The sequence below is a fragment of the Narcine bancroftii genome, chromosome 1 (assembly GCF_036971445.1).
Source record: "Narcine bancroftii isolate sNarBan1 chromosome 1, sNarBan1.hap1, whole genome shotgun sequence".
Lineage (NCBI taxonomy): Eukaryota > Metazoa > Chordata > Chondrichthyes > Torpediniformes > Narcinidae > Narcine > Narcine bancroftii.
The window spans coordinates 84672165-84685367 of record NC_091469.1 but is presented as its reverse complement, the minus strand read 5'-3'; the positions used below and the strand labels follow the sequence as shown (position 1 = coordinate 84685367).

General features: G+C 43.5%; 1 protein-coding gene across 4 annotated transcripts in view; it reads left to right on the top strand.

Moving 5' to 3' along the window:
- Window positions 1-13203, top strand: part of col5a1 (procollagen, type V, alpha 1) — a 274674-nt gene that overhangs the window by 122142 nt on the left and 139329 nt on the right. For all 4 annotated transcript variants that reach the window (XM_069931782.1, XM_069931776.1, XM_069931792.1 and 1 more), the window contains exons 7-11: window positions 84-290; window positions 1882-2148; window positions 2863-2919; window positions 7135-7176; window positions 7444-7506. In XM_069931782.1, coding sequence (XP_069787883.1) covers window positions 84-290; window positions 1882-2148; window positions 2863-2919; window positions 7135-7176; window positions 7444-7506 — 636 coding nt within the window. The remainder of the gene's footprint in view (window positions 1-83; window positions 291-1881; window positions 2149-2862; window positions 2920-7134; window positions 7177-7443; window positions 7507-13203) is intronic.

Here is a 13203-nt window from a genome sequence, read left to right as displayed (position 1 = left end):
AACAGACAGCAGAATGATGCTGGTGGAAGGCATGAAGATCCAATCATGTGTCTAAATTTTTAACTTTAATTATTAACTAATAGGAGAGTCTGACTGAAAAGATGGAAAAGGTGGTTGAGGAAACCACAGCAACCATCCCAGAAACCACAGTTGAGGAATACCCCACAGTGGACGCTGGATACTATGAAAATTATGGAGATGAATATTATTACCCAGAAGTACCAATCACAGATGAGTGGTTGGATAAAGAGGATGTTCTTGTAACCTCAGGACTAGAGCTCGATAATGAGGTAAAGATATATGGATTGAGTTTGGCGAAGCAGCCTGTTCTGTTCTGTAGGATACTATGACTCTACAAGCCACATGTTTGTTGTGGACCATGATGATTTAGCAAGCACTATATGGGGAGTTCCTTCACCAGGTTGATGCCAGAGGTTCAAGTGGAGGCTATCCTTTGGAAGCACATCTTTGATGGGCAGTAAATGCCAATGTTGACAGCAGTACCCATATTCTGCTTTTCCCACAGAACAAAGATTTGAATTTGAAACAGAAATTGTTGAAGATATTCTGCAGGACAGGCAGTATGTGGAGAGTTGGCAGTGTTTTGTTTTGGGGTTTTTAACAATCTGATGTTTCTTTGATTTTATAGCTCAGGGTAAAAATTAGATATTTTACTCTCTTATGGGCAACATATTTCTGGGAATCCCAATGTTTAAACAATCCTAAATCAAGAAAATTCAAAATTCTGAGGTGCATAGAGACTCATGCAGGATACCCTAAAGGTTAACCTCAGGTTGAGTCAGTAGTGAAGAAGGTGAATGCAATGTGGGTATTTATTTCCAGAGGAATAGCAGACAAGAGCAGGGATGTAATGTTGAGACTCTATAAAGCACTGGTGAGACCTCACTTAGAGTACTATGTACAGTTTTGGGCACCTAATTTGAGTAAAGATGTGCTGGCATTAGAGAGGGTTCAGAAAAGATTTACTAGAATGATACCATGAATGAAAGGGTTAGCATATGAGGAATGATTTTTGGCTTTTACACTGCACTCGTTGGAGTACAGAAGGATGAGGCGAGACCTCATAGAGGCACTTTTAATGCTGAAAGAAGAGGACAGAGTAGATGTGGCAAGAATGTTTCCCATGGTAGGGGAGTCTGGGACAAGAGGGTATGACTCAAGATAAAAGAGCATCAATTTAAAACAGAGATGTGAAAAAAATGGCTTCAGTCAAAAGGTTATGAATTTGGGTGGTATAGTTGGGTTAGCGGTTAGTGCAATGCCTTTACAGTGCCAGCAATCGGGTCTAGACTGGGATTTGAATCACATGCTCTCTGTGAGAAGTTTGTACATCCTCCCTGTGGGTTTTACCCGGGGACTCCACTTTCCTCCCACCATTCTAAATGTACCGGTCATTGAAGGTTAATTGGGTGTAAATTGGGCAGCTTGGACTCGTGGGCCAAAAAGGCCTGTTACCGTGCTGAATGTCTTAATAAAAAAAATGTCTGTGGAACTTGTTACCATTGGCAGCTGTGGAAGTGAATTTGTTGGGTGTATTTAAGGCAGAGATTGACAGGTATTTGATTAGTCAGGGCATAAAGAGTTACGGGGTGAAAGCTGGGGAATGGGGCTGAGTCAACTCATGATAGAACAGTGGAACAGACTCAATGGGCTTATGGGCCTACTTCTGCTCCTATATTTTGTGAATCCAACTCAAGAGGCAGGAGAGAGGGAGGAGTTTTGATCTTTAAAGTGCTGCATTTCCTTTTTTCTGCACCTTTGGAATCCCTGTTCTGAGGGTTCTCATGGCCAACATCTGATTATATCCTCTTCTTAGCCCAAGAATCTTTCATTAATGATCTGTCTTTCTTCTGCTCAAAGACAAGTCATACCTGGGACAGGGGAGTATTCAGGCACAACGATTCAGCATATGAAGAAAGCCCTGAGCATACAATTGAGATTGTCGATGAAGCAATACCTGGCCAAGGGGGAACAAGTGAAGACAAGTTCAATGTAACAACGATCAATGAAGAAGATCCCCACACATACTTTGATGAATACGAAGTTTACTACGATTATGATGATGAGGGAACTGAATTGGAAGCTGGCCGTGAGTCACCTGCCATTACAGACACTGACTACAGCCGGGTGAGTTACTGCTCAAGGTGAAAAATCTTGCTCTTCGTGGACAATCCCTTTCTAATCTGTCCCAGCCTTCTTAACCAGATCACACCATTCCTTTTTTGTACATTCCCACCATGTTCAGACAGATTCAGTGCAAATGTTGAATACCTTTTCCAGGTCCTCAGAGCAGGGTCTCCCTGATCTCCCCCAGCTTTGGGCTTCTGAGCTCAAAGTCAGTATCAGATAAACTGCATGTTTATGTCTCTGAATCATGAGCAGAACATATAGTCACTGTCCATCGAGAATATGCGTCTGTCCATCGAGGTCATGCACCTGTCCATCGAGGTCATGAACCTGACATTGAGGTTGTGCACCTTTCTGTCAAGGTCATGCACCTGTCTATTGAGGACATGCACCTGTCCATCAAGATAATGCACCTGTCCATCGAGGATACGAACTATCAATTGAGGACATAAATCCGTCCATCAAGGTCACACATTCATCCATCGAAGTGACACACCTGTCCATCAAGGTCACACATTTACCCATTGAGATCACACAACTGCTCATCAAGGAAATGCATTTGTCTATTAAGACCTATTAAGGAATGTTTGTGGATCTGAGTAGAGGGAGCTTTACACTCCATATTATCTGATTTTCTTTGTTCTTATATCCATCCTTGAACGTATTAGCATAAAATAAATGAAAAATTAACTTTTTTTTCCTTGTCATTTCCAGGGCAGTGGTTTGAAAGGTGAGAAGGGTCAGAAGGGAGAACCAGCCATCATTGAACCTGTGAGTATAGAGATTGTAGTACTTGCTGTCGTAATCTTGTCCTGCACTGTCTGTAGGTGGGGTTTGGTGGTCGAGGATCTTCTTCCTCAACTGTGACAGATAGGAGGTGTCAGAAAAGTCTGCAGCCTGAGAGATTCTCTTGTTCCCTCCCTTCCATAACCTACACCCAAGGCAATCTGAAGCCAGGTGTGAAAAATGTGGGGTAATGAGCTTTGTGGTGCAGGGAGCCTTTGCTTGTGCAGTGAGGTATCTGTGCCAGCAACCTGCAGTGGACAAAAGCCTTTGAGACCATCTGGGCTGTGGAGGTGAGGTCGACCAACAGTTGGGGTATATGGCAACAGGATCTGTGTGCTGAGTGCCCTTAGAAACATAAAACCATAGAACATTACCACACAGATAACAGGCCCTCAGTCCTTCTAGTCTGGGCCAAACTATTATTCTGCCTGGTTTCATTGGCCTGCACCAAGTACATAGCCCTCCTTATCTGTCCCATTCATGTAATTGTCCAATTTTTTTCTTAAAAGCCGACATTCATCATTTCAGCTGGTAGCTCATTCTACGCTCCCACTAATCTCTGTCTGAAGAAGTTTCCCTTAATGTTCCCCATAAACTTTTCCTCTTTCACCTTTGAACCATGTCCTCTGTTTTGTATCTCACCTACCCTCAGTGGAAAAAGCCTAGATGCATATACTCTGTCTATACACTTCAAAATTTTGTACACCTCTGTCAAATCTCCCTTCATTCTTCTATGTTCTAGGAATAAAATTCTAACCTGTTTAATCTTTCCCTGTAACTCAGTTCCTGTAATCCCTGCAACATCCTAGTAAACCTTCTCTGCACTCTTTCAATCTTATTAATATCTTTCCTGTAGTTAGGTGACTGAACTGCACACAATACTCCAAATTTGGCCTCACCAATGTCTTATACAACTTTCCCATGACATCCCAGCTTCTACACTCAAAATTTTGATTTATGAAGACCAATATGTCAAGACCTCTCTTCATGACCCTATTTATGTTTGACGCCATTTTTAGGGAATTATGTATTTGTTTTCCCAGATCCCTCTGTTCTACTGCATACTCCTCAATGCCCTTGATATTTCCTTCCAAAATGCAACATCTCACACTTGTGTGCATTAAATTCCATCTGCCATTTTCAGCTCACTTTTTTAGCTGGTCCAGATATCTCTGTAAGCTTTGAAACCTTCTCCACTGTCGATAACACCTCTAATCTTTGTGTTTATCTGCAAACTTGCTGATCCAATTTACATATTATCATCCAGATCATTAATAGAGTTGACAATGGTCGCAGCACCAATCCCTGACGCCTACCTCTAGTCACAGGCCTCCAGTCTGAGAAGCAATTATCCACCACTACTCTCTGGCTTCTACTGTAAACCTAATGTTGAATCCAGTTTACTACCTTATTCCAACCCAGGCACCATTTCAAGTTGGGAGCAAAGTCAAGGCACACAAGCCACTGGAAGACAAAAATACAAAAATGCAGATGCTGGAAATCTGAAGTAAAAACAAATAATGCTGGAAACACTGTAAAGGTCATGCAGCATCTGCGTGAAGAGAAATAAAATTGGTGTTTCATGTTGTTCTGATCAGGGGTGGAAAAATGATTCCTAATTTTGTTGTAGAAAATGCTGGAAGCATAAAATCTCCATCACAAATCAGGTCTTCAGCCTGGAGCATGAACTCCTTTATCTTTCCAAACTTTTGTGCCTGTCTCCTGAGTGTTTCTGCCATTTTCTGAGCTCTGGATCTGATGGTGTATCTGGTGGGATTTCAGTGGAACTGCAGGACTGTGCTTGAAAGCGTCTGGGCTGACATCCCTTCAGATTAAGCCATTGGCAGGAGGAAGGAGCTTGAGACATAGTAACTGTTTCTGCTGGCTGAGGGATGACATGTTAACCGAGATTTTTGAAGCAGCGAGTTCTGAACTGCAGGCACTTCCTGATAGGTCAGTGGCTGCTGGTTCACTCGATATGCTCAAGAGGGAACTAATTAAATATTTGAAAAGAAAAGTTTACAGATCTGTAAGAGCTAATGAGAGTTGTTTCAAAGTGCCAGTCCCTTATGCAATCAGTTGTCTACGCAATAAAATTTAATGTAACATTGAGCTGCCAGCTCCATGCTGAGAGCAGGAGGTGGGTGAGTGGATGAATGAACAGGCAAACGGGTCTTCAGTCAGAAGTAGGGTCTGGTGTGGGGAAGATGCAGCAACATTGACACAAAAGTCTGCAGAAGTTAAAACACTAAGCTGGAGAAACTCAGCAGGTTAAACAGTGTACTTTATAGAGCAAAGATAAAGGTTGGATAGACTAGACTTGTATTATCTAGAATTTAGAAGATTGAGGGAGGTATCTTATAGAAACATATAAAATTCATAAGTGTTTAGACAGACTAGACGCAGGTAGGCTGTTTGCAATACTGGGGAAAACCAGAACCAGGGGTCACAGTTTAATGATAAGAGGGAAGCTTTTTAGGACTGAAATGAGGAAAAATTTCTTCTCTCGGAGGGTGGTGGATCTGTGGAATTCTTTGCCACAGGAAGTAGTTGAGGCCGGTTCCTTGTCAATATTTAAGAGTAGGTTAGATTTGGTCCTTGTGGCTAAGAGGATCAAGGGGAATGGGGAGAAGGCAGGAACCGGGTACTGATCAGCCATGATCATATTGAATGGCAGTGTAGGCTTGAAGGGCCAAATGGCCTACACCTGCACATATTTTTCATGGTTTCTATAACCATCATTTGGGGTTGAGCTCTTCAGTAAGTTATGAGAAAAGTGCAGGAAGGTGCCCAAACAAAATGTTGGGGGGAGGGGGAGGGGTGGAGCATAGTCCCACAGGCAGGAGGCAATAGGTGGATAAGGGAGGGAGGGCACAACAGTAAACAGGGAGAGGAGGGATGGCTCTGTGAATGGAGAGGGAATGGAAAGGAGACCCGGAAGAAAGAAGACAGAGGGATGGAGAAGAGAGGGAGAACAGGGTATAGGCTAGCAGAAATTGGAGAAGTTGACATTAAAATGATCTAGTTGGAGAGGTCTAAGAGGGAAAATTAATTGTTGAGAGAACATGAGGGAATGGACAGCCACATCAGCACAAGAGTGTGGTGCAGAATTGAAATGCTTGGCCACTAGAAGATGACCATCACTGATGTGGATAGAGTGAAGGTGCTCAATGAAGCAATCTCCCAGTCTGCATCCAGTATTAATGATGTAGAGGAAATCACAACAGGAACACCGGATGCAGTGGATAACCCCTGCAGAATCACAAGTGAACTGTTTATTCAGTTGGAAGTACTGTTTGGGGTCCCAAATGGTCATGAGGGAGGAGGTGTAGGTTCAAGTTTTGAGTTGTGGGCATCAACTTCAGGAAGAAGACCTTGGACTGGGAGGAGCTGGGGGACAGACTCACCAGAACAACACTAGAGGTTATGGAAATGGTTGTACAGACTTGGACAATCTTAGGTGGAAAAGATTAAATGGCGCTCAAATTCAGGTGCTCACAACGATCGAAGTTTTTTGGAGGACAGGAAAATTGAAAGGAATTCCCCAGGTGGGGTCTTAGACAGGTCAGAGCTAGGGGCAATGAGAATGTGGAACAGACTTCCCTCTGAGGCACAGCTCAGTTTTAAATGGAAGGTTTGTGGAGTGAAGAGGTAAATGGGGATAAAGCAAGTCATCCCTCAAAGGAGGGGGGCATTCGCGGGCATTGCCCCCCAAATGTTATTGAGCCCTCCTCCACCCGCAGCACTAGTGTCGCTAATGTTACTATTGCCCATGCGATATAAGCACACGTGTTTGTCTGTTACGTTGGAGGGAGAGGGGGAAGTGTGACAACAGCACACAGAGGAGGTTCATGACAGGTATGGCTCCTGTATCCCCCCCCCCCCCCACATGCTGAGTGAGTTTTCAAATGTCAGTTTATGCAACCCCCGCCCCAGTGTCCCCCGATTAGACTTGTTCTGACATTGACTATGAATTGAAGAGATCAGGCATCTCTTGTTATTCACCCCTTGACCCCTAGCAGTACTCTTAATCTGTGTGTGTCTCTACCCTGGTTTAACCTGTACTAAACTGTTGGTTGCTCCTTGCTGCAGACACCCTCCCCAAGCGCTCGCTGCCATTTAGAACCTGCAATTCTGTTACTGAGTGCATAGTCTAACTTTGGTTGTGATTTTATTCATTGTGATTTTCCTTTATTCTAGGGCATGCTGATAGAGGGACCCCCAGGGGTTGAAGGCCCACCTGTAAGTCATGTACTCTGAAGCCCTAAGGACGCATTTGGGATTTTTTTTCAGTTATTTTATTGGTTATTGGTTATTTTTCTCACCATATTTATAACTGCATACTTGCTGAATTACTAACACGTGTGGTGTTTGGATTTCTCTGCAATAAGAATACTGAAAGTGTCGTCTCTTGTTAATTCTCAGGCCCCAGTACTTCCCTCTTGCCTTCCCCTGTTGACTGATGTCTGATGCTTAACTCAGACACGCCTTCTTCTTGCTGTTTTACAGGGGAGACCAGGGCATTCTGGGCCTCCTGGACCTCCAGGCCCTGTTGGTGATCCTGGTTTGAGGGTAAGTAAGATTTGTTTGAAGCTTTACATGCACTGCATGGACAGGAGCGATTAATCTGTGGGACTTCTTCCAAAATTCGTGAAGCAATTAAACTGATTGCAAGTTCCAGCCTGTTCTGAGTCAGAGCAAGGATAAAAGCTTTGGGGAAAACTGCCAGAATCATAAAGCAACCCAGATATTGCAGCTGAGGTCTTGTTCTATTGAATAACTGGACGGAATCTTTTCCCCTCTCTTCTCAGATGGGTATTTGACTCTCACAAGAATAAGGAGGGTTGAGTGAGGGGTGGTGAGGAGAGTGGAGAGACTGGGTTCCTGCAGAGAGGAGTGGTGCTAGCGGAAAGAGGGGTGGGGTAAAGGGAAGGGAGAGGACAGTGGGGAGAAGAAGGGGGTTTGAGGAGTAATGATGGGGAAAATGTTGACATGGAGGGGTGGAAAAGAGGAGAGGCGAAAGTTAGGCGATCTGTCCTGATCCATTTCTACTGCTTGATCTCCTGGATATTTCCTAAGCATGGATGTGGTTTAAACTGGAAGATGCTAATTGGCACCATTCAGTGGGGAGCTGTTCCATATGACTCAGCCTGACTAATCACAGTCACCTTCCCATTACACCAGAGGTTTTTAAACTTTAAACTGCACCTCCCCCCCCCACCCCCCCACTATCTCCACATATCGCCTTAAGCAATCCCTACTTGGGTAGGACGTATACAGTAAATGAAAGGCCATTGAAGAGTCCGGAGGAGCAAAGAGATCTGGGAATACATATACATTGTTCCCTGAAGGTGGTGTCTCATGTGGACAGAGTTGTGATGAAAGCTTTTTACATCTTAGCCTTTATAAATCAAAGTATTGAGCATAGAAGTTGAGATGTTACGTTGAAGTTATTCATTATTGGTGAGGCCACACTTAGTTCTGGTCATTCAGCAGCAGGAAAGCTGCAAATAAGATTGAAAGAGTGCAGAGAAGATTTACTATTGTTGCCGGGTCTTCAGGAGTTGAGTTATCAAGAAAGATTAAACAGGTTAGGTCTATACTCCTTTGAATGAAAAAGAATGAGGGGAGACTTGATAGAGGTTTATAAAATTATGAGGGGTATAGACAGAGTAGATGTGAGTAGGATGTTTCCACTTAAATTGGGGGATATAAATATGAGAGATCATGGCTTTAGGCTGAAGGGGGGAGGTATAAGGAGAACATTAGGGGAAAGTTTTTCACTCAGAGAGTGGTAGGATGTGGAATGAGCTGCCATCTAATGTAGTGAATGCAGATTCAATCTTGAGTTTTAAAAATAAATTGGATAAATACATGGATAGGATTAGTCTGGAGAGTTATGGAATGAGAGTAGATCAGTGAGACTAGCTAGTTTTATTGGTCAGCACAGACCGGAAAGGTTGAATGGCCTGTTTTTCTGTGCTATAACGTTCTAAGGTTCTAAATGCCCTGTGATTAGTAAGGGATTGCTTAAGGTGGTATGTGAGTAGGAAGGGAAGGTTGAGAACCACTGATCTAGACCCAATTGTTGCTGAATTATTTTTGCATATTCCTTTGGAGTTATGAATCCATTTACATAACAAGTCAATTAGGTATGATTAAAATAGTGGTTTTCAAACAAGCCACATACCACCTTAAGGGATTTGTGGAATATGAGTTTGGGGGCCAGTTTGAAAACCACTGCTACATTCTGCCCTTTGCCACCACACAGAGGAAGAAGGGAATGAGATTCTCTCTGCTTGCCTTGTGCTGCCCTTAATTCCCATTTTCAATCGACCTGAGCCACTCCCATGGCCTCTCATCTCCCCAGCTCAGTTCCATTCCCAACCTTCCTGCTCTCTCCCGAGGTATGTGCCGAACGGAGAAAGTTTGTGCAGACCAGCAAGTGGAGCTTGAACCCAGCGCTATCTATAAGGAGTTTTTACGTTCTCCCCCGTGACCTGCTCCAGTTTCCTCACACCATTCAAAATGTGCTGGGTTGGTTGTTTAATTAGGTGCAATTGGGAGGTAGGGGTTTCATGGGACAAAATTAACTTCTGTGTTGCAAATAAATTTAAAAAATAAAAACAAAGTGGGCACTTTCTTGGAACACTGCTCACTTCAAGCCAGGCAGGGACATTCCACCACAGGAGCAGAACTGTAACATGTCCAAATCCTTAAATCTTGCTTTGACTCATCTCCCCAGCTCCCTATTCCATTGCTTTCCTGAGTAGGGACAGACCAACCGTGATCATTTGACCAATTCTTCAGGATTGAAAAGAAGTCTGAAACAAAAGCCCAGTTCAATAAAGTGCTTTACATCTTCTAGTCTCAGCTGATGAGTTTTTTCCCAGCACTTCACTGCTAGATTTGAAGCCCTTCCAATGTTGTCAGTGTATTCTCAGCCTCCCACTGCCACCCGGTGGGCAGAGAATATCACAGCAATTCACAAAAGTCCTGGAGGAACTCAGCAGTTCATTGTGTCCATCGGAAGCAAAGGATTATAACCAATGTTTCAGGCCTGAGCCCATTATCAAGATATAAGCAAAAAGCAGACAGGTGGGGAAAGGAGAGGCAGCAGAAGGAGCACAGGCTAACAGGCAAGATGTCATAGGTGGATATGGATGGGAGGGTAAAAGAGAAAAATGCAGGTGATGGGGGAGGGTGTACCTCTCTGAGTGGAGAGGGAACTAGAGGAAAGGAGGCAGATGGATAGGAAAAAAGAGAGACGGGGAGGGGCCAAATGCAAACTGGAGGTCAATGTTCATGTCATCTGATTGGATAGTGGGTGTTGTTCCTCCAATTTGCAGGCGGCCTTGGATCAGTAGTGCATGAAGCCGTGGACTGACACTTCGGTGTGGGAATGGGGTGTGGATTTGACATGTTTGGCCACTGGGAGGTCCCTATATTTCAGCAGATGGAGCAAAGCAGTTCAACAAAGGGACTTCCCAGTCTATGGCCAGTCTCATCAATGTAGAGGAGGCCACAATGGGAGCACCAAATGTTGCTTCTCTTGAAAGGACTGTTTAGGGCCCCAAAACGCCAATGGTGTGGGTGCAAGAGGAGCACTTCCTGAGGAATCATGGACGCTGCATGATCTGCTGAGTTTCTCCAGCACTTTTGTGTATTGCACAGCAATCACAGCATCTGCATATGTTCCTGTTTAACTGCATATCACAGCATCCAGTCTCTACTTTGGCTCTGGCTGACAAGCTGTTGAGAACTCCTCGGAACCCCTTCCACACCCACCCCACTGAACCCCTTCTCCTTAAACTAAAACCTTACTCCATGAGATCTCCCTGCCCGCAAATCCTTTCCGTCAGTTGCTCACAGCCCAAGCTATTTCTTCTATTTTTTTAAGCCCCTTTATTTTAAAACAAGCTCCTTCCTTACCTTGTTCCCAGTCATATGCTCTTCCCTTTCCTCTTGGATCAAAGCTACATGTTTTTGAAAATCTGTGCCACTATATTCAAAGACATCGCTGCTCCTGCTGTTCTTAGATGGCTGAATGAACCTCCTATCCACAAAAGATGTTACAGTACAACTTCAATTATCCAAAATTGTCAGGACCGGGCCCATTCAGAGAATTGGTCATTTTATAAAAACAGCCCAGTAGCAACAGCAAATCACTTGTAACACTGTTTAAACCACAACAAACTATAAGGTAAGGTATTTTAAGCATTAAAATAATGTTTAATTCTCACCAAAAGAAAATGCTGGCCTGTCTTGGGTAAACTTATACCTCTCACTTTGTTCATTTTAGATTGGTCACAGTGTTTGAGCTACCAAAAGAAAATAGAAACACACACTGAGAGCAGTTCAGTTTATACAAATGTTTATTACAAATTCAAAAGCTGATTTAAAACTACAATATGCAAGCCCTTCCCAACTATACTTATCAAAGCCTGGACTGGTCCCAACTGCCGAAGCGAGGCAACGACTGCACACTTGTAGTAGGTTGTCAGGGTGCTGGTAGCAGCTTCTCCACCTCCCTCGACCAGGACGTTAGCTGGACTCTAGAAATTCTTCTTCTTGCTGAGAGATGTTGCCACTTCTTGGAGAGTCTCAAACTTCAGCAGTGGGACCATGGCTTATATTACCCAAGCACCTATTCCCAGCACAGTGAGAAAGATAAGCAAGCAAGCTAGCATGCTTCTATCTAATAATGTAATTTTCAGCTTATCACTTTGAATACAATGGTTTACTTTGCATCAAGGCTAGGCCTCTGACAGTCTGTGACCAAAACAAACAGGAAGATTAAATGTTCTTGGTACACAAATGTCCTTTCGTTAGATAACTGCATCTCTGGCCCCTCGGTGGAATTTAGCTTGTGTCTGCTGATTCTAAAAAACAAGCAGGTTCTCAGCCTTGTAGAAGCAAAGGCTGCAAAAGTAAAAAAAACACGGTTAGAATCTTCCATTACATTGCCACTGCTGATCACCAACACCTTCCCACTGAGGCCCCACTTGTGCCGGGTGCCCGAGGGTTCTGCTCCCTGCTATCGTCGGGAGACAAATGTCCGCCGCTACCGCCGATGGGAGCCCGAGGTCCACTCCAGCCGCCAACGGAAGCCCCCAGTCAGTTTGGCTCCGATAAAAATTCGGATAAATGAGGATTTTGAATATTCTCATTTATCCAAAATTTTTTAAACATTTTGGATAACTGAGGATTTCAGAGAATCCGATTTTAGATCATCGGAGTTGTACTGTATCTCATTCTCACAAAGCCACATCAACATGCACCTTGCACTGCTTTATCTGCACATTTACCTCTGGAACATTCTACTGTTGAAAACATCCAGGTGAGACATTGCCTCAAGAAGGCAGCCAACATCATAAAGGACCTCCATCACTCTGGTCACAACCTCTTCTCACTGCTCTGTTCAGCCAGAAGGTACTGAAGACTAGCACCTCTCAGTTCAAGGACAGTTTTATATCCAATGGCTAACAGGCTCTTAAACTTCCCCATACTACCCAAACCCAAGCTAGGAACTACTCTGGGACCATCAAAAGATCTGTCAGCACAACTGAAATGTCACTTTTTTTTGCACTAACTTCGGTTGTGAATATTCATCTATCACCATATTTTTAGATAGATGACACTATTTATTGTCATGTAATAAAATAGAAATATAATATTATACAAAATTGCCTTCAGTCTGCAGTTAAGGCAGACAAAGATTTGCCATTGGCATTGCTCAGCACCCCTTACAGTCAGAGAAAGAGAAGCAAAAGAGATTCCCCTCAGAGTAAAATCACACCAAAATGCTGGAGGAACTCAGCTGGTCTTTTCAGTGTCCATAGTACACAAAGATATATTGCCAACATTTTGGGCCTGAGCCCTTCTTTAAGGAATAAACAGAATGAGCCAGAAGCAGGAAACCTCAGAAAGTCTTAGAATTCAGACAATGCGGCTGGGGGAGGAATCCAGACCAACAATATGAGGTAAGAATTTATCATTTTTTTTTAGCTCCATTGGCATATTGTGTTAATTTTCATTTACATTATTCTAGTATATTTGGTGTATTGTACATACATGTGTGGCTTAGCAGGTAAGAATTTCACTGTGCATCTGGACACATGTGTATGACACATCATCATCTCTGTGCTGGTGTTTTGCACTACCTGTTGTACTTAGCATAGGTGGACTTGCCTGAGTAGCACTCAACAGAGTTTTTGTCTGGATCTCGGTAGAAGTGACAACAATTCCCAACCACTCCCAGCACTTAGC